The 24,387-nt window shown below is 38.5% G+C and overlaps 3 protein-coding genes across 3 annotated transcripts; 1 reads left to right on the top strand and 2 right to left on the bottom strand.

Annotated features, from left to right (window-relative positions):
• The first annotated feature begins 2,394 nt into the window (after positions 1-2,394).
• Positions 2,395-10,218, top strand: LOC133708183 (pumilio homolog 6, chloroplastic-like). Its single transcript, XM_062133636.1, has 10 exons — positions 2,395-2,588; positions 3,640-4,310; positions 4,579-5,837; positions 5,922-6,063; positions 6,155-6,262; positions 7,232-7,444; positions 7,535-7,645; positions 8,910-9,104; positions 9,282-9,453; positions 9,925-10,218. Exons 2-10 carry the CDS (start codon positions 3,702-3,704, stop codon positions 9,942-9,944), a joined length of 2,829 nt encoding a protein of 942 aa, XP_061989620.1. The 5' UTR covers positions 2,395-2,588; positions 3,640-3,701; the 3' UTR covers positions 9,945-10,218.
• Positions 10,219-10,669: 451 nt separating this feature from the next.
• Positions 10,670-13,555, bottom strand: LOC133708184 (18S rRNA (guanine-N(7))-methyltransferase RID2). Its single transcript, XM_062133637.1, has 8 exons — positions 13,347-13,555; positions 13,173-13,256; positions 13,019-13,074; positions 12,776-12,832; positions 12,532-12,581; positions 12,208-12,360; positions 11,249-11,384; positions 10,670-11,091 (listed from the first exon to the last, which is right to left on the bottom strand). Exons 1-8 carry the CDS (start codon positions 13,516-13,518, stop codon positions 10,927-10,929), a joined length of 873 nt encoding a protein of 290 aa, XP_061989621.1. The 5' UTR covers positions 13,519-13,555; the 3' UTR covers positions 10,670-10,926.
• A 2,756-nt stretch (positions 13,556-16,311) lies between these two features.
• On the bottom strand, positions 16,312-17,488 carry LOC133709421 (large ribosomal subunit protein P3). The gene is made up of 2 exons (XM_062135154.1): positions 17,199-17,488; positions 16,312-16,673 (listed from the first exon to the last, which is right to left on the bottom strand). The coding sequence occupies exons 1-2, from the start codon at positions 17,394-17,396 to the stop codon at positions 16,506-16,508; spliced, it is 366 nt and encodes a 121-aa protein (XP_061991138.1). The 5' UTR covers positions 17,397-17,488; the 3' UTR covers positions 16,312-16,505.
• Positions 17,489-24,387: the final 6,899 nt, after the last annotated feature.

The following is a 24,387-nucleotide window of genomic DNA, read 5'->3' as shown; positions in this document are numbered from 1 at the left end:
AACCTCAGCCGTCCACTCCCCCTCACTTGATATACGACTGATTTACACTCGCGGCCGGTCCTTTTCTATTCATCTCTACCGTCTCTCTTTCTGTTTCCTTCATCTCCTATTCTTCTCTTCTGAAACATCTAAAAGACTCAAACCATCATCCTCGTTTCTGGTTTGCTATATATCATCTTCTGTCCCCCCCCCTTGGATTTGGGTGGCCGGAGATGCATCGCCGACGATACGAGAGCCGCTGTTATCACCGCCATAAACCACTCCACCCGGAAGCCCTCTCTAAGCCCACTGGTTCCGAACCCTCGCTATTATTCCAAGTCCGACGAAAGCCTTCGATCTCTGAGTCATCGACGCCGAGATTCATTGCGGTGAGGAGAGAGAAAAGAGAGAACAGGTTGCCGAGTAGTCTCATCAAAGATCCGGGTAATTTTCGTCCCAAGAAATCCTCATAGTAAACATTGTAATCCAAACAACAACATTTAATCTTGACAAATCGAGGAAAGCTCACCTCTAAATTGAAACTTTTAAAATACAAATCAATATCATGGTTTTCCATATTAATCTCGATCAGTAGTGGAATTTGATTGGCAGAAATAATCTCCATGCTAAAAGAGTCTGGAGACAAAGGAAAGAGACCAACCAAAAAATTGCATGGGAGGATGATGGTTTTCAGAAGTAGTCATACCCAACAAGGAAACAGATAGAGAGAGATGATGAGAAAAAGGTAAATTTAAGGGGTCGTGACCACTTACCCAATTTTAGCCCAAAAATTGCCCACTTACTCCACCAAGAGTTTTTTGACCTCATTTACCCAATCTAACCTATAGTGATAGTTTTGCCCCCTATTAAACTCTATCCTCTCAGACTCTCTCTCACACACTCTCTCTCTCTCTCTGCCGCGCCCCACATCCGGCTTCGCTCTCTCTCCCTCTCTCTATCTCTCTGTGCCATGGTTGCTCCGGCAGCTTCGGGCCACCACCTCCATCAAGTCTCCACCGCCATCAGAGAAGATAGGAGCACTGCATCCGGATTCGACCTCAACCTCCGAGCGCCGCCGTCACCCGAACCATACTCTCTCTCCCCCAGACTCTCTCTCTCTCTGCCATGGCTGCTCAGGCGCTCCACCTTCGGATTCGGGCCAACAACTCAATCGATCCGGCGGATTCTGGGCCATCTAGTCTCTATTTCTCGATCCGGATCTTGGCCGGGTCTTAACTGGGGAACCCACGGTGACGAAGACGTACGGTGGTTGAGGTTGAGGTCGGTGGTCCGGTCCCATCAACCTTGTTTCGCCAACTCTTCCCATCTCGACGAAGACGATGACGATCCGACCAATCCCTGCACCGGCCTCACACTCGGTGGGTGCCCAGAGCAATTTCTGGGTGCCCATATCACTTTTTTTTTTTGTATACTATGAGCTCCGAGAATGGGAAAGGAAAAAAAAAGTGAACGTGTACAATTGAACATATAAATTGATCAATTGTGTCTTTAATGTATTCATTTTGGTTCACTTGAGGGCAATAATATGATTTTTGAGAGGCAATAATATGAGTATTGGGGGGCAGTAATATAGTTACTGGGGGGCAATAATATGATTACTGGGGGGCAATAATATGATCAATTGTGCCTGTAGTGTATTCATTTTGGTTTTGGGAGTTTATACAATTCACTGGAGGGCAACAATATGATTATTGGGAGGCAATAATATGAGTATTGGGGGGCAATAATATGATTACTGGGGGGCAGTAATATGATTACTGGGGGGCAATAATAGCCGGATTCCGGATTTCGGTCATCGGTCGCCGGATTTCGGTTACCGGTTCCCGGAATCCGGTCAACGGTCGCCGGAATCCGGTCACCGGTCGCCGGAGACCGCGCCGGCCACTGGTCACCGGAGCACAGCAAGGTGGAGGATGACTTCTCTCTCTAAGTGAGAAAGAAGGAGAGGGCAAAAAAGTCTCAAAAAAAAAAAAAAAAGAATTAATTGGGTAAATGGGAAATAATCCCTTAGAGTGTTTTGGGTAAATGGGGTTAAAAAACAGTTGGTGGAGCAAGTGGGCAATTTTTAGCCTAAAATCGGGTAAATGATCATTTCTTAAATCACCACTAGGCTACCGGGAAACAGGACTTACTTACATTTTCTCTTACTAAACTGACACGTGCTGCTCACGTGGCTGGGCCCATACAACCCGAGCACGGAATGAGGTTTATTTAAGCCATACGTGGATAATGACGCATATAACAACTAGATTTAAAGTCTATGACTAGAATTAGAAAAGAGCATAAAATAAAACCCATCACGTTTCAAAATGAAAAGCGAACAAAAAAATCCATTTCTTTTGATATTTGAAGTGAAACACAACCTTATCGGGAGTTGGCTCTTTTCTTCGGTTTAAAGAAACAAAAGAGCTTTAAATAGTAAATACCCGCTGAATTGAGCCAAAGACATCATTTTTGGTAGACCCATCTCTCTCTCTCTCTCTCTCTTCTCTCTCTCTCTAAAGAGAATCTAGGGTTTGTTTGGTACAGTGAATCTTTAGCATCAGCTGCTGCTGCTGCTGGTGTGAGGGAATCTGCTTCAATTTTGGGTGAGCCTATTCAAGACTCAAACTTTCTGTCTCTCTCTAATGCAACTATGGCTTCAAGTACTTGAGTGTTCCTTCTTTGATCCTTTTTTTGTGTGTATGTGAGTGCTTGGCTGCTAATGGGTTTTCTCTTCTCCTTTCATTTCTGTGTGTTTTAATTTTGAATGGTTTTGGGTTCTCAAAAAGATTGTGTTTTTCATGGTTTTTGGTTTTTGAAATGTTGAAAAGTTGAAAAGTTTTAAGCTTGGGGTGGCTGGCCTTGAGGTGGGTCCTCTCTGGTTATCTCTGGTTTCTGTTGAGCCTCTCTGCTTGCATTTGATTTGGTTGGGTTAGGAAATTGGGGAGAAAAGAGTGTTGAATTCGATGATATGTTGTTCTGGGTTCTTATTGAAAAGTCAAAACTATGAACTCTTATTAGTTCTGTTGTGTTGAAGTGTTTGAGGGTTCAAAGGTGGATGCTTTTCCTCTGCCTATGTTGTTCTCAGCATAGGGTTAAGTTTTATGTAATCTGCTGGTGTATATTGATACAACTCAATTTGTGTTGGAAGTTCTGCAATTGCATTCTGTTAAATAGTAAGTGTGTTTCACTTTCTTTATTCAAGCTGTTGGGTAGCCATGGATAAGTAATTTTCGAGTGCATCCTAGTTCTTTTGTACATTTTAGCAAAGGTAGCAATAAAGAAGCAGTGGTTATGGTTACAAATTAGTTTCAATATCTCTGCTTTTCTAGAACCATATATATTCTTCGACATTTTGGATTTCATATTCCAGCAATTATGAATAGTTTAGTAAAAAAAAAAAAGGTACTTTTTGGAATAAAGCAATGTTTATGACTTTAGGAAAGTTACTTCTTGGCATGAAAAAACTAACCAAGGGAGCATATTTAGCAGACTTTAATCTCAAACCATAGCTTGTTCCATGATTATGTCTCCTTGTCACATTTCTAGTGTTTTTTCAATTTGCTAAATACTTCACTCTAGTAATTTTTTTTTCTTCTTCTTACCATGTTCTCCCACATATTAATTAATATATCCATTATCTCGTGGTGTTGCTAGGGGAGCATGTGAGATCCTCCTATTATCATAGAAAAGCGGGGGCATAGTAATCTTCCAGTAGCATGGCGACTGAGAGTCCAATTAGAATGTCAGAAACTGGTGGAAACTGGGGTTCCCATAAGAAGCCGGCAAAACTTGCATCATCATCTGCTAATATGACAGCAGAGGAGTTGAAATTGCTTCTGAGAGACCATAGGTTTCATAGCAGCAGAAAGGATGTTGCCCCCAATCGAAGTGGAAGTGCACCCCCAAGTATGGAGGGCTCATTTTTGGCCATTAATAATCTGATATCCCAGCAGGACTCTGGCATGACTGGAAGCTTGGCTAGTTTAACTAGTGTTATTGAAAGGTGCGAGTCTGAGGAGCAACTGCTTTCAGATCCAGCTTATCTGGCTTATTACTGTGCCAATGTCAATCTGAATCCAAGACTTCCTTCTCCCCTTATCTCATGGGAGAATCGACGTCTGGCACGCCATATCGGTAGTTTCAGTCCAAACTTGGGACCCGTTGATGACAGTGGTAATGGTTCATTGCATATGTCTCCAGGACTACTGCCTACACACGAGGAAGAGTCAGAGGATGATCAGACACCTCAACAGACTTCTAATGATTGGGTAGATCAGACAAGTTCTGGAGAGGAAGCAGCTCAATTGATAGGACAACAGAAAAATGTGGGTGAATAAAAACAGGTTTAAAATCAGTATTTTGACATTTTATTCACTACTGTGCACAAATTTCTGATTTCTATTCATGATCTTTTTTCTTGTTGGATTGTTAAGTTCATAGCCCTACCATTTTTTCTTATAAAATAGCTTTTATTGATAAATGAAATTACTCCTTTACCATACAGTGGATTGTAGAAAATATAACTGCTGGTAGCTTTTAGCTTCCTTTCATTAAAATGCCATGGTTGTAAATGAAAATCATATTTATTTCCAGGAAGATTCTTGTGGGTCTACTTCACCTGTAGATAATCATTCACATACCTCAAGCAATGGGGTACCTGAGGAGTTTAATCAGAGTGCTGTTTCCAATTCCTTGCATGATCTCCCTAGGCCCAATGTAGATGAAGAACGTGCAGCTGATACAGTACTTTCACTAAATGATGAAGCCTCATCCAGTCCTGTTGCAATTTCGTCGTCTCATGTTTATACCAGGAGCACAGGTGTTAATGATGCAGGTGTTTCCCTTGTTGAATCTGGAATGAAGTCTCTTAATGTATCAAACATGCCAGAAAATCAAAAGAATCAAGTACAGTGGCCGCCCAGCTACCAGAATAATTTCCTGCAATACCAGATACAGCAACAGCAAATCAATGCCACATCTCAGATAACTCCTCAAGGAGCTCACTGCACATATATTGGCATGGATCACTATCACCCTAATACCTCCAAATTTGCAGCAGATGCACAGCCGGTACTCCAGACATCAGGGTTCGCACATCCACTTTATGCAAACTCAGCAGCCTACACGAGTGCAACACATCCGTATTATTCAAATTTTCAGGCACAGAGCTTTGTTTCTCCACAATATGTAGGTGGATATGCTTTAAACCCCCCTGGTTTTTCTCCATATGTTGGTGGATATCATCCTCCAGGGGCTGTTCCTGTTGTTGTTGAGGGAACTGTGGGTTCAAGCTTTAATACTCGAACATCTGCGGGAAGCATTTCACCTGGGGCTGATGTGCAACATATAAGCAAGTCATATGGGCAGCCTGGGTTTCCTCTGCAAACTTCTTATTCCGATCCTATGTATATGCAATACTATCAACAGCCGTTTGTGGAGTCATATGGTGTTTCTGGCCAGTATGCTCCATTGGCATCTAGAGGTGGTCTTGACTTAAACAAAGTGTCCAATCATGCCGCTAGTTTGGATGACCACAAAATCCAACATCCGAGGAATGGAGGGCCGGGGAATTTGAACTCACAAAGAGGACCAGTAAGTGCCAGCTATTATGGAAGTGCACCAAATGTTGGTGTTTTGATGCAGTATCCTACCTCACCCCTAAATAGTCCTGTTCTGCCAACATCATCCATAAGTTCAGGAAGAAATACTGGCTTATATCATGGATGGCCAGGGCACCGAGGCTTTGAGAGTCTTCATGACCCCAAAATTTATAATTTTCTCGAGGAGTTGAAATCTGGCAAAGGCCGCAGATTTGAGCTATCTGATATCACAGGACATATTGTTGAATTTAGGTAAGTTCTATTTTCTGCTCAATTTTGATTTATTTATTAATTTTCTCAGGACAAGTTAAGTCATCGTGAATTTTTCAACTCCAGTGCTGATCAACATGGGAGTCGATTTATCCAGCAGAAGTTGGAAAACTGTAGTATTGAAGAGAAGGCTTCTGTATTCAGAGAAGTTCTCCCACATGCTTGTCAATTAATGACTGATGTTTTTGGTAACTATGTGATTCAAAAGGTATGTTTCTGGATTATTTTTTTTCTTCTCTATATTCTTAAAGGCATAGATTATTGACATGATATTTTGATTTCTTTTTCCTCTGTCTCAGTTTTTTGAATATGGAAGCCCTCAGCAAAGGAAGGATCTTGCCAATCAACTTTCAGGCCAAATTTTGCCTCTAAGTCTGCAGATGTATGGCTGTCGTGTAATCCAAAAGGTATTTAAATGTGATAAGTGCTGCTACTATTTTACTTATGTCTGGGTAATTAACTTCAAGTTGCACATACATTTTCTGATGATTTGCATTTGTAATACACAAGTACTCAACAGTTTTAAAAGGTTTCATGAGTTGAATTGCCTGATTCCTACCTGTTTATAAGTTTGCTAAATTTTCTCATTGTTCTGGTTTACATCATTCATAAGGGATTTGAAGGTGCTGAAGAGGCCTTTGATATCAAGTGTCCCAGTGACGTTTGTGTCCAAACTGTAAACTTGTAATTGCTTAAATTTTTTGAACTTTTTTTTTTTGGTTGTTTTTTACATTCATAAACTTTCATCATCCACTCTTTGGTTCTTAGTGACATATGGATACTTGGATAGTACTTCTATTGTTTATTTTTGAAAATATTAGAACTTCTCTCTTAAGAATTAACCCATGCATGAGTTGCAAGTTGCTTCTTTATTTTTACGTCAGGAATGAATTGCTATCTCTATGTTCATTTCTTTTGTGACCATGTTTTTTTTGAAAAGCAATAGGTGAGTTACTACACTTGCTTGAGTATCCTCTTTCTTGGGTAATTTGCTCGAACTCGTAAGTTAAAAGAGCCAACTATGAACTGTTCAGGCTAGAATTAGAAGCATATTTGTATGCATTGATAAGCTGCCAACAGTATTTGCGTATCTCTTTGTTTCTTTCTTTTGTGATCATCTTTTGGAAAGGGATAGTTGATTAACTGTAGTTCCTTAGGTATCCTTTCTCATGGGTGTTTTTCTCAATATAGTTTAATGAGCCAACTATGAATAGTTTAGGCTAGAATTAATAGCATATTTGCACACATTGACAAGCTGCCAACAGTATTTGGGTTGTGTAATTGGAATTTGAAGCTATGTGCATAACATAATTGTCTTCTCAGAATAGAACACTTTTTGGGTCCAATAATAAAACTCTAAATTCTTTGTGGGGCAGGCACTTGATGTGATTGAGCTTGAACAGAAAGCAAGGCTTGTACATGAGTTGGATGGACATGTTATGAGATGTGTTCGTGACCAAAATGGAAACCATGTCATACAAAAGTGTATTGAGAGCATCCCAACAGAAAAGATTGGGTTTATAATATCTGCTTTCCATGGTCAAGTTGCAGCACTTTCAATGCATCCCTATGGTTGCCGAGTTATACAGGTATGCTAAACTCGATGGGTTGGACTACTTCTCTTCCTCCGATTACCGTGAAATAAGTTGAGCTTGTTTCCTGTTTTTGTTTCATTGTAGAGAGTTCTGGAGCATTGTACAAATGAGTTGCAATGCCAGTTTATAGTTGATGAGATTTTGGACTCTGTGTGTGCTCTTGCTCAGGACCAGTATGGCAATTATGTCTCCCAGGTTGGTATTGGGTTATTGTGATTCCTATTCTATGACTCTAGAGTCTCTCTTTCTGTTGGAAAATGTAATAAAGTCTGCATAATGGAAATTCAGTCTACAGTGGTAGTTTCCTACTATATGGCATGTTTCATGTGGAGTTTTGATTTCAATATAGGAAGAAGATAGCCATAAAGCTATTGCACGCAATTTTCTCATGTGTAGACTACTTGTCCACACGTAATTTTCTCATATGTCCTTCTAAGTTTGTTCTAATAAAGTTTCTTTCTTCTAAAAAATGAAAAAAGAGAGGAGAGCTCTTAGGCGTTTGACTCAGGCAGTAAATGAGATGATTGGTTAGGTTCAAATCCAATTGATTGAGGAAGGATATTAGTATGCTGGAAGTAATACCCTTTGTTACACACAAATAATCGTATTGAGAAATTGCGAGGCAGAGGAATGAATGTAGTGGGGAAACTGGCTTCAAATAGTGAGAATTACTTTGATTGCATTAATATTTTGAAACGGCATGCCTACTCTAAAGATTATGTGGTCAGTGTTTTGTCACAGGGAGACTATTTATAGCTCAGTGTGAGTCTACTCCTGAAATTCTGTGACACACTCATAGATATACTCAAAGATATGCTTATTTTTATGTATACATAGATGCATACATATCTATGTGGGAATGGTATGATTGGTTGGTTTGGTGTTGTTAGGTTTAAATCCATCTTGTTGAGTCAAGTATATTGGTGAGCTGGAATCAGATGATGCCCTATGCTACATAAATTATTGGTCGAAGTTGTGTGACAAGATGCATGAATGCGTGGGGATACTGGCTTCATATAGTTAGAATTTAATAAATCTATTGAAAAGGCATGGTCACTCCAGAGATATAGTAGTCACTGTTTTGCAACATAGACCTGTATAGCTGTGTGAATCTACTCCAGAAGTTCTTTAGCAGACTCGTAATACATATATTCGGACACATGCTTATATGCATACATCCATAGATGCATACATATTTGTGTGGGAATAGGGTTTATATAATGTATGCGTACATAGAGGCATACATATCTGTCTAAAGAGGGCTGTAGACACTTCTATTAAAAACGTGAGATATTCGTTGTCCCTATGTATCACTTCGTCGCAATTAAGTTAGTGGGATGTGCTTTGTGCCTCCAACAGTGTATCTGTTATATATGTATATTATATATGTCTATTTTTTGTGATTGAATTTTGTCAACTGTTGGATGCTGATTCTAATATATATTTTAATGGTTGGCAGCATGTATTGGAGAGGGGGAAACCTCATGAAAGAAGCCGAATTATTAGCAAGTTGTCGGGTCATATTGTACAGCTGAGCCAGCATAAATTTGCATCCAATGTTGTTGAGAAATGTTTGGAGTATGGTGACGCTGCAGAACGAGAACTGTTGATAAGGGAGATTGTTGGCCCTAATGATGGAAATGATAACTTATTGGTAAGAATTCTTGATTGATCCTCCAGTCCTGGATATCAAGATTTTTACATTTACTGGACCAACGTAAACTTGTTAAGTGCTGTTATTTACATAGTTGTTGACATTTGTTCCATATTTTGTGATGCTTTTGAAGCTCCCATTCTACTGCCTAACAACCATGTTTGATTTCTGTTGTAGATAATGATGAAGGACCAATTTGCTAATTATGTGGTGCAGAAGGCTCTTGAAATCTGTACAGACAGTCAACGAACGATATTGATTAATCGCATAAGGGCTCATACTCATGCGTTGAAGAAATACACTTATGGGAAACACATTGTTGCTCGATTTGAGCAGCTATTTGGAGAAGGTGTGTATTCTTAAATTTTAAATCACTCATGGTGTGATAAATACGGCATCAACTATTAAGTATGAAGTGGCAATGGACTTGACTGAAAAATATATGAAGTGGCCTCAGCTGCATCTGGTTTTTTATTTTCTTTTCTTTAAGTTGGAAGCCTACTTCATTGACCGGGAAAGTATTCGGTACTCTAGATTACATACCTTCTGGGTCCAAGATAATTTGTTCGTCTTGCCAGTAGAGTTATATTTATAGCTTAATAATTTAGGATTTCTCAACTTTGACAGGTTTCTTGTTTTGTATTGCATTATGCAACTATTTCATTTAACTCTTGATCATATGGAAGAAATAGATTAATGAAAACCATAAAGAACTGGGAAATCACTTTAGAGTCTCCTAGTCTTATACAAGTTCATACTTTATATGACACATTTGATGGCCAACAGTCTTATGATCATAAAGTTTGTTTCGTGCCTACAGAAAATCAATCAGGATCCTGAAGCTGAGAAGTATCCCAAGAATTTCCGTTCAGTGAATCTGTGGTTTCTTAGGATACTGGGTGGAATGAGTATCCCCCAGCAATTGAAGATCATGACATTGATTACGGAGGCATCCTATTTATGATCGCTGCTGCTTGGCCAGGCTGCTTCAGTATTTTCAAGTTGTCGTGTGCTTCATATGTAAATATATGGTTATTGTAAAGTAGTACTTAGGATGATTTGTTTGCAATGCAACTAATTGGAGTAATTGAAAAAATCCTTCCATGTTATAGCATTTGTGTGGTAATGTTGATGTCATAACAAATCACAAGGCTTCATGCTTTATCACCCCAGAAAAGTGCTACATAATCTCCAGTTATTTCTCATGGAGGCTTACTATGCACAGAATCTAAAGGAAAAGCAAGCAGTAAGTGCAGATGGGGGCGTTATTGAACCTGAGTCATAGACAATGTCACCCACAAAATCAGTCATAATCGTCATCACAAGTAGCCACATTGCTAGTGTCAAATCTGTTTTAGAGTGCACCCCTTGCAAGCAAACGACAGAAAATAGCTTAAGAGAATAGATCACCTTGGTCGGGATAAGTCCTATCCTTTTCAGAAATATGTCTCATTCTTGTCAAATCCTCTTTACTGGAATAAGGCAATGACCTCTAGCACATTTTATTGCCATTATAGATTAAAAAAGTAATGTATTGCTATTTGCTAGAGTCCAAAGTCCGAACATGCACAGATTTTGAGATGCTGATTAGTAAGCATCCCAGGATCTCATTAATACCTCGGAACAGAACAAGGCACTTTTCTAATGTTTTCTCCAACTAATTAAGGTTACCAATGAAACAACCAAATTACAACAGGATTGCTTACAGAAGATCCCTCAACAGGGTGCTTATATAAACTTTAAACTGTGTATTAGAAACCACTAGTGACAAGGCCACAAAACCTGTAAACTTCCAACTGATACATTTAGGCCTGGTGCAACATCAAAAGCGAGCCTTTCGTTTCCGAGCAGTGTACTTTGTGTCTGGAGGAACAACATTTCCTTTTCTTCTCATCTGTTCCTTCTTCTTCAGTATCCAATCTCTCCCCTTACCTTTCTTTGTTATTCTCTGCTTTTTCCTGGGCCTGTGCCTGTCTGAAATGGAAACCTGCTCGACACATAACATAATATCACATTAAGAATTCATTAAGAAATAAATTATTGTGGTTTTGCCTTTAAATTTATATGAGCCTCGTTGAACAATTTGGGCTAAACCAGGAAATGATAGGGTATTAATACATTCACTCCAGATAGCGGAAACTTACTGTCTGATTTTCTTCATCTCCACTACTATCGTCATCAAAGGAACTATCTCCATCTTCACTTTTACCCTCAGGAACCGATGTATTGACAGATGGTGGACCACACGTGAGGACTAGGTATTCTTTTCTTTTCTTGGAACTGTTACAAAATATTGATAGGTTAATGGTGTACGAAATAGATTGGGCAGGAAATGGTTCTAGAATGAATTTCAGATGTTTCAGTTTCCATGACATTTCAACAATTGACAATTTTCATAGAATTTATGTTCAGTTAATACTTTCTAAAAAAATGCAGAATTTTCAGCAACAAATGCCATTTACCTTTCACTAATTGCTAGTAAGTGTTGCAACAAAACAGGATTAGTGAAAGGTAACACAATGAATTAAAATTAAACCAAAAATCTACATGCTGGGACTCTAGCAATATGGAAGGCAACAGTGATAATGAGAATTCAGCAATCACTGGTTTAAATCTTTATTATTGGTTGAACACCAACCATTATAACTTTTCATATTTCCACTTATTTTGAGAATTTCTACTTCATCAAAATTTCTTGAGAGAGTCATTCCATGTCCTATCATGAGAACTAGGGACCTGTCCTTACAGAAAAACCTTACTAATTGCAATTACAGCATGCCATAAGAGCTAGTTCAGGAACATGCCAAAAAAGAAAAAGAAAAAAGAGAGAGCTAGTCAATGATGTATAGTTTCCATGCTGCATAAAAGTCTGAAGTTCATGCTCATATGTAATTGCACTGTTTAGATCATTTTGAGTAATAGAAGGATCTAGGTGAGAGCTGATGCAGAAAAGGTTCATAATCAAATACGAGGAGCAGTTACAAGGCTTTTGTTGTTCATTAATGGGATCATGCATGATCAAAGAACCAAGTAATGAGAGCAATTTTATATCCACTTTGTAGGATCCCCTTTTCAGACAAGCTCTCATTGATTCGTTGCATACCTGTTGGGATAATCAACGACAATACCACCAGAAAATCCAGCACGCATTGCAGAACTCACAATCAATTCCCGCTGGTCTAGATTTTCTGGATACATTTGAAATGCAGCTTTTGCTCCCCTAGCTAAGCATCTGTACAATGACCCAAAGAAAGCCCTGCAAAGATTTTAAGCCAAAACCATTCAAATCCACGCCAAAAAGAAATCAAAATTTCAGCCTATGCTTAATCTGGTAAAAGAACAAGAGGAACCCAGAAAGTGATAAATTACATTTCAAGGATATCAATTAATGATGAAACATAATAAACCAAAAGTAACCGCAACATACTTCAATCTTAATCGTGGATTATGTGAGGATTTGTCAGCATTGCACAACCACTGCATTGCAAAACATTTAAATTTAAAATTTGGCTCCGATTCCAAGTTATCAATAATCAATATAATAATAAAGCAAGAGCTCTAAATTCCAGGCGAGGGACACATGCTAACATAGAGCGTGTCTGATAAAAGAACCTAGCTAGAATATTCACTCTTTATCATCATCAAAACTGGCAACTGAGAGTAAAAGTAACCTGAACAGCTGAGATACTTATGGCTCCATCAATAACTCCGGAACGAAGTCCTAACCCCTGAAACAAAATCCAAACATAGTATTACACTAAAAATTGATTTCGGATCGAACCATATTCATCTCTTTTCTTTACTAATTTGCAGGATTAATCTAAACAGCAGAGAAGACATCAGGCAACGGCTCTTGATCAAAATAACATAATGTTGCAAAACGCTTAAGTCTCATGAAGCTTAAAGTAGGATACCTGGCCCATATCCGCAAGCAACAGGTCACCCTTAACCTCATTTTCCAGTGCAACATCTACAATTGTTGAACAACAATAATAAAAATTGAAATGCCCAACTATAATCAACAATCATAAAACTCAACAAGAACCAAAAAAAAAAAAAAAAACCCACCAAGCATTGATTGGGAAATATCCAAACCAATCCACTGATGCCCACTTTCGGACAAGGTCTCTCCGCTAAGCCCAGAGCCACAACCTACAGAGAAACCCTCAAAGCACTCAGCTTTTCCTTTTGATTATTCACTAAAGTGTGAAAGGTGAGATTTTTAGGGTTTAGGAAACGCACCGATGTCGAGAAGCAACCTGGGGGCGTCATCTTCCGGCAGAGCGAGAAGCTCGAGGGCCCGCTCGGAGAGCTCGGACTGAATCTCCATGATGCGGGAGTTGCGAGTGTACTTGCGTGCTTCGTCGTCATTGTAGAATATCTCCGGCGGGTTTTGAAGCTCCGGCCGAGACATCTTCCTTGGCAAACACAAAAGAAGGGGATAGTGGGGAGGAAAGAGCTTAAACCCTAGTAGATTTTATTGGGCTGCAATTAAGACCAGGCCCAAACACACATATCACAAGGTCCACCAAAATGTTAAAAAGTAGTTAATTGAATATCTTAGGATTTTTTATTTTATTTTATTTTTTTATCGAAAGAGAAATTTCATTAATGCTTGTGGATATTACATTTTAAAGGCTAAATGTGGCATCACTTTGGCCGATTACAAAATCATTGAGCCATAGAGGTCCTGACTTCTTTCTAGAATTGGATCCGGTTGATTCAAATTGCTTCTTTGCTAGTGAGCAACTTTATTGCAGTTTCTTGGTATCTTATTTGAAATTTTTGTAATATGATCTTATTGATATTTGAGTGATATACAAAATATCTCTAAAATGAACTTTAGAGTAATAATATTGATCAATATTTCATCCACACCTGAAAGTACCAAAATTTAATCAAAAATTGAAATTTTGAGCCTACTCTCTTCCTATGCTAGTATTATTTTTTGGGTACAATGATAGTGAGAGGCCTAGAAAGGAAAACAAAAACAAAACAAACTAAGAAATAGCTGTGGCAACAGGTGTAGGACTTACAAGGCCATCAAGATCAGCAAGGACAGTCTGAACTCTGAACAATGAAGCTTGGCATATAAGGAAGCTTACATTACCCCCAGTCCTGCTCAATGCTTCTCTTCGCCAACTCATGACTCATCTGCAACCATAATCCTCTCACGGTAAATGTGACCGACTAAACAGCTAGAGAAGGATTCCGGCCATGAATTTTCTGCAATATGTGAGCAACATACCAAGAGGATGTAACTCTGTCTCAGCACTATTTAGAAAGTTGCTGATGAGGATGGTTGAATCCGATTCGACTTCAGGCATACTGAAGTGAAGTTCAATAGGAATGCGAAGGACAGTAACTAAATCCCATGCTTCTGCCTGCAAGGACATCACCATGACCAACATTAAGCATAAAACCATAATGCCACTGACCATTGCAATCTCTGATTACTCCACCAGGTTTAATCCAGCTCAACATTAATGATTATCAAGTATGAACTTATTGCGCCTCTCCCAGGCATGAGAACAATCAATGTGCATAAATTACTGCTTTTCTGAAGAATATTATCTAAATCCGCAATCAAGAATGAAAGGTTCATTTTATAGAGTTAGGAATCGTGGTTTCTTGTATTCCAGGGCAATGCTTCATATGAATCAGAAGTGAGTCTTCTTCAAGCTCTGTTGTAGTAAGTACATGACTTTTTTTGAAGATTAATTAAGATCAAACTATCCCAAAAAAAGAAAGACAAAAAGTCATGTACAAAAAAGATCAAACTAAACTTATCAACGCACAAAAAAAGATGATCAAGTAGTTTCGAATGGGCAAGTAGCATTAGCAGTATAAGTCAGTTTATTCTAGCCCTCATTGTTGAGCAGTTTCCCATAAACAAGGACAAAAACAAAAAGGCTCAAAAGAAGACATGGCTTAAAATCTGATCAAAGCATGCACGAGTTCCCTTTTTCATGTTGTACCAAGACTATTTAGATTCCAGGAGACTGAATTTTTCAGATAGGTTCTGTCACAGCTTCCTTAAAGTCCCTTCTCAATATATCAACTCTACATTTCTTAGGCATAGAAGGCAACTTCATTCCTTGCGTTTCCTTGACATTAACATTGACATGAGTATCTACAATCCAGAGGCCAAGACGAGTTGACTGACTAAAACAGTCTGGGAGTTTAATTAGTCCAAAAACTAAATACTTCAGCAAACCGCGGTCCATGATATTTTCCAATGAGCATTATACATACCGATAAGGACAACCTATCTCCCGAACAAGAAATTTACATCAGTTCCAGACAGTAGACCATAGTGGCAATCAAGTATGCGTTTATGTTTGCATTTGGATTTTCTTTATACTCTGACAAATGTAAGAGCACCATATGGTGGGATCAACTCTTTATAACAGACCTCGTCTGGAAGTTAGGCTTTCCGCTAAAGAAAGCAAATGTTGAATGGTAATTAAGCTTCCTACCCAGACCAGGATTATTGATTGATGCAGGGTTTTTAAGAACATTTACAGTTCTTTCAATTTTGACCCACGAAGCACGTTGTGCTCAAAATGGCAGCAATGACGAAATCAAAACCATTAAGTGGACACAAATTCGAACCCATACTATTACATTTATGTAAATTAGATAGCAATAATCAAATTCAGCAACTAAATAACACAATCTGTTTTCAATCATATCACTACTGTTTCATTCATCACTTGTCAATTCAGATACAAAAGAAAGTCTCAAATTTCATAGAACACACAGATAACCACAATCTTTGAGGCTTTTACAGAGCTTACTGCAATTCGATGATAGTTTCTTTTCCACATAAGAAAAGACCTAGTATATAAGCAATAAGGTCTTAAGTTATTTTGTATATATCAGTCAAATGAAGAACCACACATCCCACAAGGTTATAAAAAGAGGGAAGTGTCTTTTACTTGGTTCCACCAAATAGAAGGACAAGGTGGAAACTGGCTATAACATTTAATTGACAAGCATCCAACTCATGGCCATATACACTTCCTCTCCATGGAAGGAAGGGCCTGTGAATCTGTGATCCTTGTCAAATACACAATTTGGATTCTAAGGCAAGTAACACAGAATCTTTAACAGCAGGAGTAAAGACATGCTCTGTTCGGCACAAGATAAACAGAACTAAGGAATCATAGTTGATGCTACAAATAAAACATGAAAGGTTGAGAAATTCGGAAACAAGGCAACAACACTTTCAATACTGTCATTTAAAATAGTGCGCATCCAATTGTCTAACAAAAGATCTCAAACAAAACTCGTCATGTCTCATACTCTCATCCAAGCAATTCACAATGATCCAACAATAGATGCAAATTGAACAGGGAGGAGACTAGAAAAACTAAAGGACATATTATATGACTAGACTTAATCAAAGAGGGAGAATCCCATGTCATCATCACTCTCCTCCTTCTCTTCCTCCTTCTTCTCAGCCGCGGGGGCCTCTGCAGCTGCAGCTGCTGCACCGCCTGCTGGAGCTGCTGCGGCACCTCCACCAATGAAGGCACCACCACCTCCACCACCACCAATAATCACCTGTACCAAAGAACGTTAAAAGTTAAAAAATTCCACACTACACCACCTGATCAAAAAAGCATAAAAAGCACCAGCATAACCTATCGATTGTCTTCTAACTAATCAGTTTCAATGTTTAGCCAACAGGTAGGCACTACCCACCAGAAACATATAATACAATGGCATTTAACTACAACAGAACACATGCGAATACATCTAATCACCATGGTTGCAGGTACCAACAATTTGAGTAAATCAAACATGCATATATCCATGTCAAATAGACATTCTTCAATAATTGGCGAATGCCTCCAAAACAATTTGGGTACTGAACCAAATTTACAACTCAAACCAAATCAAAGCTTATTTCAACATGAATAATGCATTAAATCATGAATCTTTTTTTCTATTTTGAACCAGATCGATAGAGAATAAGCAAAAAAAAAAAAAAAAAGCAAATCCAAGAATCCAATCTAACATTGTGACAAAATAGATCGAAGAAATCAAAGGCAGGAGATAAAATAAAAGTTGGAATAGATGGAAGACCTGGAAGACTGCAGAGGAAGGAGTGACGGGAGAGTAGGAGCTCTGGACGCCACCGGAGCTGTCAGAAGAGAGAGCGGCCTGGACGAGCATCCTCTGGAGTGCGTAGGAAGAAGGAGCACAGGCCTCAAGGTCGCCCTCGTATTGCTTCCCGCTCCATTCTCCTCCTGAGCTCTTGACGATGAAGGTGAAAACTCCCATGGCGAATCAAAAACCCAGACGCTAACCTCGTTTCAGTCTTGGAAATATGGAGAACTTGGGAGACGACACGGCTCGACCCCTTGCTGTGTTTGCCTTTTTATGTAGAGAGTTTGGGTCAAAAACCCTAGCTCTAACTGTTTGAGAAAGACACATCTGCCCCCATTGTCTCTCTTTAACTACTATTCGATTTTTTATTTTTATTTTTTTAAATGTGATTGAACTTGATGTCTTCAAAGCATGTTGCAAGCTTCCTTATGTCACCAATGACTCACTTGAGCCTCCATGGAATGGAATACTGACCAATGATGCACTTGATAAGAGTTTTGGAGTCACAGTGTTCTTGATGCTCTTTTTGCATGTATTGTTTGACAAAGACCATCGCAAATAGCAAAACTTTCAGCAAGCAAGACATTAGTAGTCCCTAATTTTTTGAGCCCGCCGCTAAGGAAGCACCATTAGAATCTCTTATGATAAAACCAGTAGTAGCTTTTGTTGTTACGAATAACAAAACCATCGAAGTTAAGCTTGACCATTTGAGAGCTTGGTGGATCCCATTAAATGCACCAAGTGTGTTTAGAAGAGCTCTTCGTAGCTATAGGATTTTCCTTCCAGAAATTGAAATCAATAGCAGTAGCTGCCACAAGAACTTGGGTAGGATGAGGAATGATCTGGTGAAAAACAATATTATTTCTTGCTTCCCAGATTTGCCAACATATAAGCATAGCTTTGCTCATTGCTTCTTGGTCACAAGGTTAATCAATGAAGTTTTCTTTGAACCAAGCGACTATATCATAATTTCCATTTGGCTTGAGAGTAGAGCCAATGCAGCTCCATACCTCCTTAGCAAAAGAACAAGAATGGTCCATAGTATGATTATAATTTCCAATAACAATATGACAAAAAGCACAAGAATGGTCTATAGTGGGATTGAATCTGTTGATTATCTCCCTAGTTTTCAATCGCTTTCTAATCAAAAGCCAAGCAAAAACTTTTACTTCTGGGGGAATGTTAATTAAGTTTCTAGACCTTGATCATAATATATGCATCATTGAAAGGTTCCAAATTCTGGCTGTGAAGCCAAGTAGCCGATTTAATGGAAAATTTTTCACTAGGGCCGGATCCCAAATGAATTCATCATTTGTATCATATAAAGGAATGATGATACCTTTAATCTTGCTAACAGACCGTTTGCCACCATTAGTAACAGTAGAGTGGTCCAGCATTGAGAGTGGCTTTTGAACATCTCATTCCTTGTTAGCGATATACGTTTCTTGCATATCGACTAAAGTTTTTTGTGATGCATATCAACTAAGCCAATTTTCCCTTGCTTCAAATTTCAATAAATTGGGTAATTTGGGATGCAATTTTCCCCATCTCAACTACTTTCTCTTCAATCTCTTTGTTCAAATTATTATTTTGGTATCAAGTTTTTAATGGATACCACCAACTGGAGAAGCGCATACGATAAATGATCGAAGAGGATGAAGACAATGATGCGCGGAGGCAAGCAACTACTCAAATGGTGATGGTCGGAGCAAGCTGGTGGGTTTAAAAAAATATTCTCCAACAACGACAACTAGAGCTAGTGAATGAAAGATTGTTAGCAGACTATTTCGTCCAAAATTTTGTATTCATGGATGAAGAATTCAGATGTCGATTACGCATGAGACGCCACGTATTCCTCTGAATACTACATAATGTCCAAATACCCAACCCATACTTCAAGCAGCGATATGATAGGGCTAGTTGAGCCAGCTTCTCATCACATCAAAGACTTATTTGTGCGTTTCGAATGCTAGCATACAGGTGCCCAGCAGATTACTTAGTTGAGACTTTTAGAATGCCTGAGTCCACAGCTATCGAGAATTAAGGTAAATTTTGTCATACCATTGTTTCCATCTACAAGAGCACCTAGCTATGGGCACTAATTCCATTAGATCTCGATAGAGTTTTACAAAAAACTGAGAGGCGAAGCTTTCTTGGAATTATAGGATCTCTTGACTATATGTATTAGACATGGAAAAATTATCCAATGGGTTGGCAGGGAAGTTTCAACAGCAGATAAAAAAAGCTAACAATTGTACTGGAAGCAGCGACCTCGTTTGACACATGGATTTGACATGCTTGTTTTTTGAATTCCAGGGGCTCATAACAACATCACTGTACTCAATCTTTCGTCTTTGTTCGATGCTCTGACAGCAAATGATTCACCATTTGGACTATCAGATCAATGATAAACCTTACCACATCGGTTACTACCTCGCTGATGGCATATACCCAAAGTGGGCAACACTTTTCCAAGAAATCAAGAGGTCTCAAAATGATGCAAAGGAGTATTTTACCACCAAACAATGGTCGTACATTAAAGACGTTGAGAGAGCGTTCGGGGTGCTCCAGGCACGATTTGCAATAATTAGAAATTCGGCTAGAGGTTGGAGCTTGGAGAAACTTAATTTAGTCATGTTGACATGCATAATATTGCATAACATGATTGTCAAGGATGAACGAGATGAGTATTACGATGGAGAGTCCGACGATGAAGAAACTGACCCAAATAGGTCAAAGAGGGCAAGGGCAAAAATATATGATGATCCAAATTTGCTGCTAGATCCAATAATCGGACTGAGTGCATGTCTCGTTATAGGATGATACGTTCTCGCAACGCGAACAATGATATGAAATTAGACCTTGTCAAACATCTTTGGTCAACACAGGATTTCGCAATTAAGGAACTTAGTTATGATATCTTGCTTTTTTAACTTTATGTTAATGTTTGTAATAGTTGGCATATCATTGCCTAGTGAGAGAGTTAGTGTCTTTGAGTCCTTAATATTCTTGTAAATGTTTGTTTCTCTCGTTTGTTAGTTTATTTTTTTTTCTCTCAATGAATAAAAATTTGAATTTTATAATGTGACATTTGTAGTTATACCACTTTATATTAAATTAAAAAATTAGATAAATAACATATCAAAAGTATAATACTACTACTACAACAATAACATTAATTATTTAGCCTAACATTGACCTTAAGCTAGTCCTTGAAATAAACTAATTTATTCATCTTCGCCCGATGATAGAGTACGTTGGTCGATATACATCGGATGTTGAGGCGGAATTTGGAAATAACTCTCGGGTGGCGTAAAGATATTCAACTTCTCTCTTCTTTCGATCCCAAAATGACTTACTGATCCCAGTCATTCCACAGTTTATTATTAGTGAAGGAAACCAGTAATGAGAAACGACTTGGAATTTGGAGAAAGTTTTCCCATGGCTTCATATATTGCATCGCTACTCATGGAACTATTGAATTTCTAGAACCAAGTAAATGCCCATTTTTTGGTCCCATTGTCCACTTCACTTTGAAACGAGATATGAAGCAAACATTCATACAAGCCCTCAATCAGCTGTCTGCTTCCCTTGACATCTACAAAGAAAAGCACATTGGACTCTTCAATGGCCACACGCCTGAGGAAGCAAAGAGGCAAATTCGAGTGTTTGTTTACTTTGCCCTCATTACGGCTTTCGCAGATTTTGAATCAAGTTTTTTATAATTTTTTCGATTATCAATTCTCGATTGTCACAGACTTGAAATGTTCTAGAACGATTTCCAAGTTAGTGACCTCAATTAGTATCTAGCAACCTAGAGCTGCAATACGGTATACAAAAACAGTGGTATACCGTATTGGGTCAACAACTTTCCATAAACAGTCTCATGGAAGCATAAACAGTCTCATGGAAGCAACACAAAAGTCTCAACGCCAACTCAACATTTTGAAGCACCAACTCTCCTAGCTGCCATGGAATGCCAATAATCTCTCCACAAGCACTGAAATTGTTGCTGCCAGAAACTGTTGTAGGTGGCGGCTACGGGATGGTGAGTTTGAGCTTTAAATAAGCTCAGTAGTACTGGCTTGAGCTCTATTAGTCTCAAGCAAGATAAAATCCCCGCCTCCGACAAGAAGCTCGTGGAGGGTCTCAACAATGCTCTAAGATCATGACAAGATTTTAGGAGAGGAATTGAGAAATCTTAAGGCATATTTGATTTGGATTGAAGAGTTTCAAGGCTTAAGCCTTCTGCCTCGGTAGGGTTCCATTACACAAATGGATGACCAGTGTTTTCAGGTCATCCATGGAGGTAGAAGTTGGAAGGTTGGAGATGAACAATAAAATAGTGTTTGTGTGGTTTTCTTTTCTTTTCTATCCAAGTCGTTCCTAATAAACAAAGCTTCATCTTCCATTTACTTTCGTAGACTGTAGTTAAGTATAATTAGTAAGTTACAATTGGTCAACTTACTTAAGCTTAAGCATAAAGCTGTACTTAGTAACTATTTAGGAGTTCACGACATCATTTTCAACAAAAATCCTACTAATACTAAATACTTTTGCTAAGAGTTTCCAGTAAGTTAGAGGATTTTGCCGACGCTGTTTCGTTCTAAACCATTTTTTTTTTTATGGCTTCAGGTTAAAAAAATAAACTTACATCCATCTTCTATCCAACATTGGGCATTACTTCGGAAGATAGAACATGGAGGATATGTTTCTCATTAACCTACTAAAACCCTGTTGTTTGACTGCTTAGGATTGGGCTGTTCCAGAGACTTTTACAATTAACTCGTTCTAGTTTGTTTCTCATTTAAAAAAATAGCTTGTTAGAAAAAAAAAAAAATTTGTTTAGCATGCCAAACTCATACTTTAAATATCCAACTAAGCTTACTAAAACTAGCAAATAGAGTGAGGGAAATTTTGTTTTTGGGGTTCAAAAGCTTGTGCTCCTCCTATAGCCTGAATTCATGTTTGTGCTCCTAAAAAGGTTGGAGAGCTCAAAATTAGACCTACTACTAATTTTATTTTGATAGCTACGTACTGAGATTTGAGAAGTTTAGCTAAAAATTTATAAATACCATTTTTAAGTTAGAGAATGTGAGTACAAAGGATAGTGTTTTTTGACAGAAAAAGAAAAGGAGTGTGTTGAGGTTATAAGCCTTTCGTTTTTGAAAACAATATCTCTCATTACTGTACTACTAAATAATATACTCCTTCTAGGTCGTATTAGTATTTGTCTTGATAATGCTTTCAACGCAATTGTGAGATCCCGAATTTTAAAGTTGCTCTATTTTTATTTTCGAGGTTGTAAGTGGAAAGTAGAGGTTGCCGTGAGTTCGCAGCAGTTTTCGAATTCTCGAGCTTTTTTTAAGCAATTTTTGAAGTTTGTTTGGAAGAAAATAGAAATACTAACGTGGCGACCTCTAATTGGTTGTTCGGTGACAAGTGGCACTTGGAGGAGAAGGCAGCTGATGCTGACATCATCCATGTGGATGTTGATGATGTCATCATCAGCCTTAGTCATTGGATAGATGACGATATATGGTTTTGTTTGGGTGGTGTTTTGTGGTGTTGACACGTGGCACCAAGGCCACCAGTAATTGGTTGACCTAAATGACCTAAATGAAACTGAATATCCCTAATTGAGTATGGAGCAATAGGCTCAAATCAAGACAATAAGGGAGATTTGTGGGTTGGAAAAGAAGAAGAAGAAAGGGTATCTTGAGTGGAACACTCTGGTGAACATCAAATTTCTTGCATCATCTTGTGGAGGTTCTTGTTCAACAAAGACTTGTGTGGGTGGTGTTGGAAAGAAAGAGCCACCTTGAAGAAGCAAAGTTCTATGGACCGGCAATGAAGTCCTTAAACAAAGCGCTAGCTAGGGAGGCAATCCTAGCATTACTTGTGATGTTTACTTTCTTAGTTGGTAGCCGCTGTGGTAGTTGTAGTTCTTTCTCGTTCATTTTGCATCAATAAGGTTGTCTAGCCATCTTTTTGGGAGGTTGGGAGGTGGTTGGAATTCGGAGAATGAGGAGATATTTTGAGCTACAATTCTTGTATGGAGGTTATGGATGACGATTTTGGGTTGTGAATTGATGGAATGAAAGTCATGAGTTTGTTGGCGGACCCTTGTCCTTATTCTTTGAAGTGAGTGTTTTGTGTGACGCATTGCTCTAGGACATTTTTATGTTCTAATGGAGTTGATATTTTCATTAGCACCTTGAGCTATTATGGAGCATACGTAAAGGAAGTCAAGGCCTTGTGCCTTGAGGTTAGTGTCTCATATTAGTCTTCTTTGAAGGTCGTGAGCAATGGAGGGTCGCATAAAGGGGGTTTCCACATCTTTTCTCCGCATTTAGACCAGTATGTTTATGCCTATGTTTTTATTGGGCCTATGCCCGGACCTCACTCTCATACCAAAATCCAACACGGATTTTAGCTTTCGAGCTCACTTAACAACATTGAGGACAATGTTGGTTTTATTTTTTAAGTGTGGGGGTGAGGGCTCGGGTGCACTATTTAAAAAAGAAAAGAATTGAAAGAGAAAAAAAAAATTCTTTTTGTTATTAGCTTTTTCGCCTTTTTGTAGTTAGATTTTAGTGATTAATGTCTTTTTCTAACCCCAATGACGAGACATGAATTTAACTTGTTATGATTGTGAATAGATTGAGCATAATATAGGACTTTGATTATATGTGTGCACATAACCTATGTTAGGTAGGTTCATTGTAGTTGGAGAAGCATGTTGAGGATTTGATTAACTTGCAAAACTTTGTGAGGTTTTGTGCCTATATTTATAGTTAGGAAGGGATACGTCAATAATGAATCATCCCCATGCATTTTCATTAAGAAGACAAGTTTCGGGTGTGCTATTGATGCGGTATATGTTGATGACATGAACCTAATTGGAATTCTAGAAGAGTTAAAGGAAACCACAAAGCACCTAAAATCCGAATTCAAGATGAAAAATCTTGAGAAAAATGGTTTCGTCTCAGTTTAGAACTTGAGCACCGTGCCGATGAAATTTTGATTCATCAATCGGCTTACACACAAAAAATGCTTAGGCGCTTTAATGAAGATAAAGTTAAGCTTGTTAACACTCCAATGATTGTCCGAAGTCTTGATCCTCAAAATGATCCATTTCGTCCTAAAGATGATGACGAAGATG

The sequence above is a fragment of the Rosa rugosa genome, chromosome 5, assembly GCF_958449725.1.
Source record: "Rosa rugosa chromosome 5, drRosRugo1.1, whole genome shotgun sequence".
NCBI classification, from domain to species: Eukaryota; Viridiplantae; Streptophyta; class Magnoliopsida; order Rosales; family Rosaceae; genus Rosa; species Rosa rugosa.
This window is presented reverse-complemented; position numbering and strand designations above follow the sequence as displayed.

Coding starts and splice junctions, on each gene's coding strand:
- LOC133708184 (XM_062133637.1), bottom strand. CDS start 13,518: ATGTCTCGGCCGGAGCTTCAAAACCCGCCGGAGATATTCTACAATGAC. Junction 13,257..13,346: donor CAGGTTGCTTCTCGACATCG/GTGCGTTTCCTA, acceptor GTTTCTCTGTAG/GTTGTGGCTCTGGGCTTAGC. Junction 12,833..13,018: donor TGCTTGCGGATATGGGCCAG/GTATCCTACTTT, acceptor ATTTTGTTTCAG/GGGTTAGGACTTCGTTCCGG.
- LOC133709421 (XM_062135154.1), bottom strand. CDS start 17,396: ATGGGAGTTTTCACCTTCATCGTCAAGAGCTCAGGAGGAGAATGGAGC. Junction 16,674..17,198: donor CTTCCTCTGCAGTCTTCCAG/GTCTTCCATCTA, acceptor TCTTTGGTACAG/GTGATTATTGGTGGTGGTGG.
- LOC133708183 (XM_062133636.1), top strand. CDS start 3,702: ATGGCGACTGAGAGTCCAATTAGAATGTCAGAAACTGGTGGAAACTGG. Junction 4,311..4,578: donor TGATAGGACAACAGAAAAAT/GTGGGTGAATAA, acceptor ATTTATTTCCAG/GAAGATTCTTGTGGGTCTAC. Junction 7,646..8,909: donor ATGGCAATTATGTCTCCCAG/GTTGGTATTGGG, acceptor AATGGTTGGCAG/CATGTATTGGAGAGGGGGAA.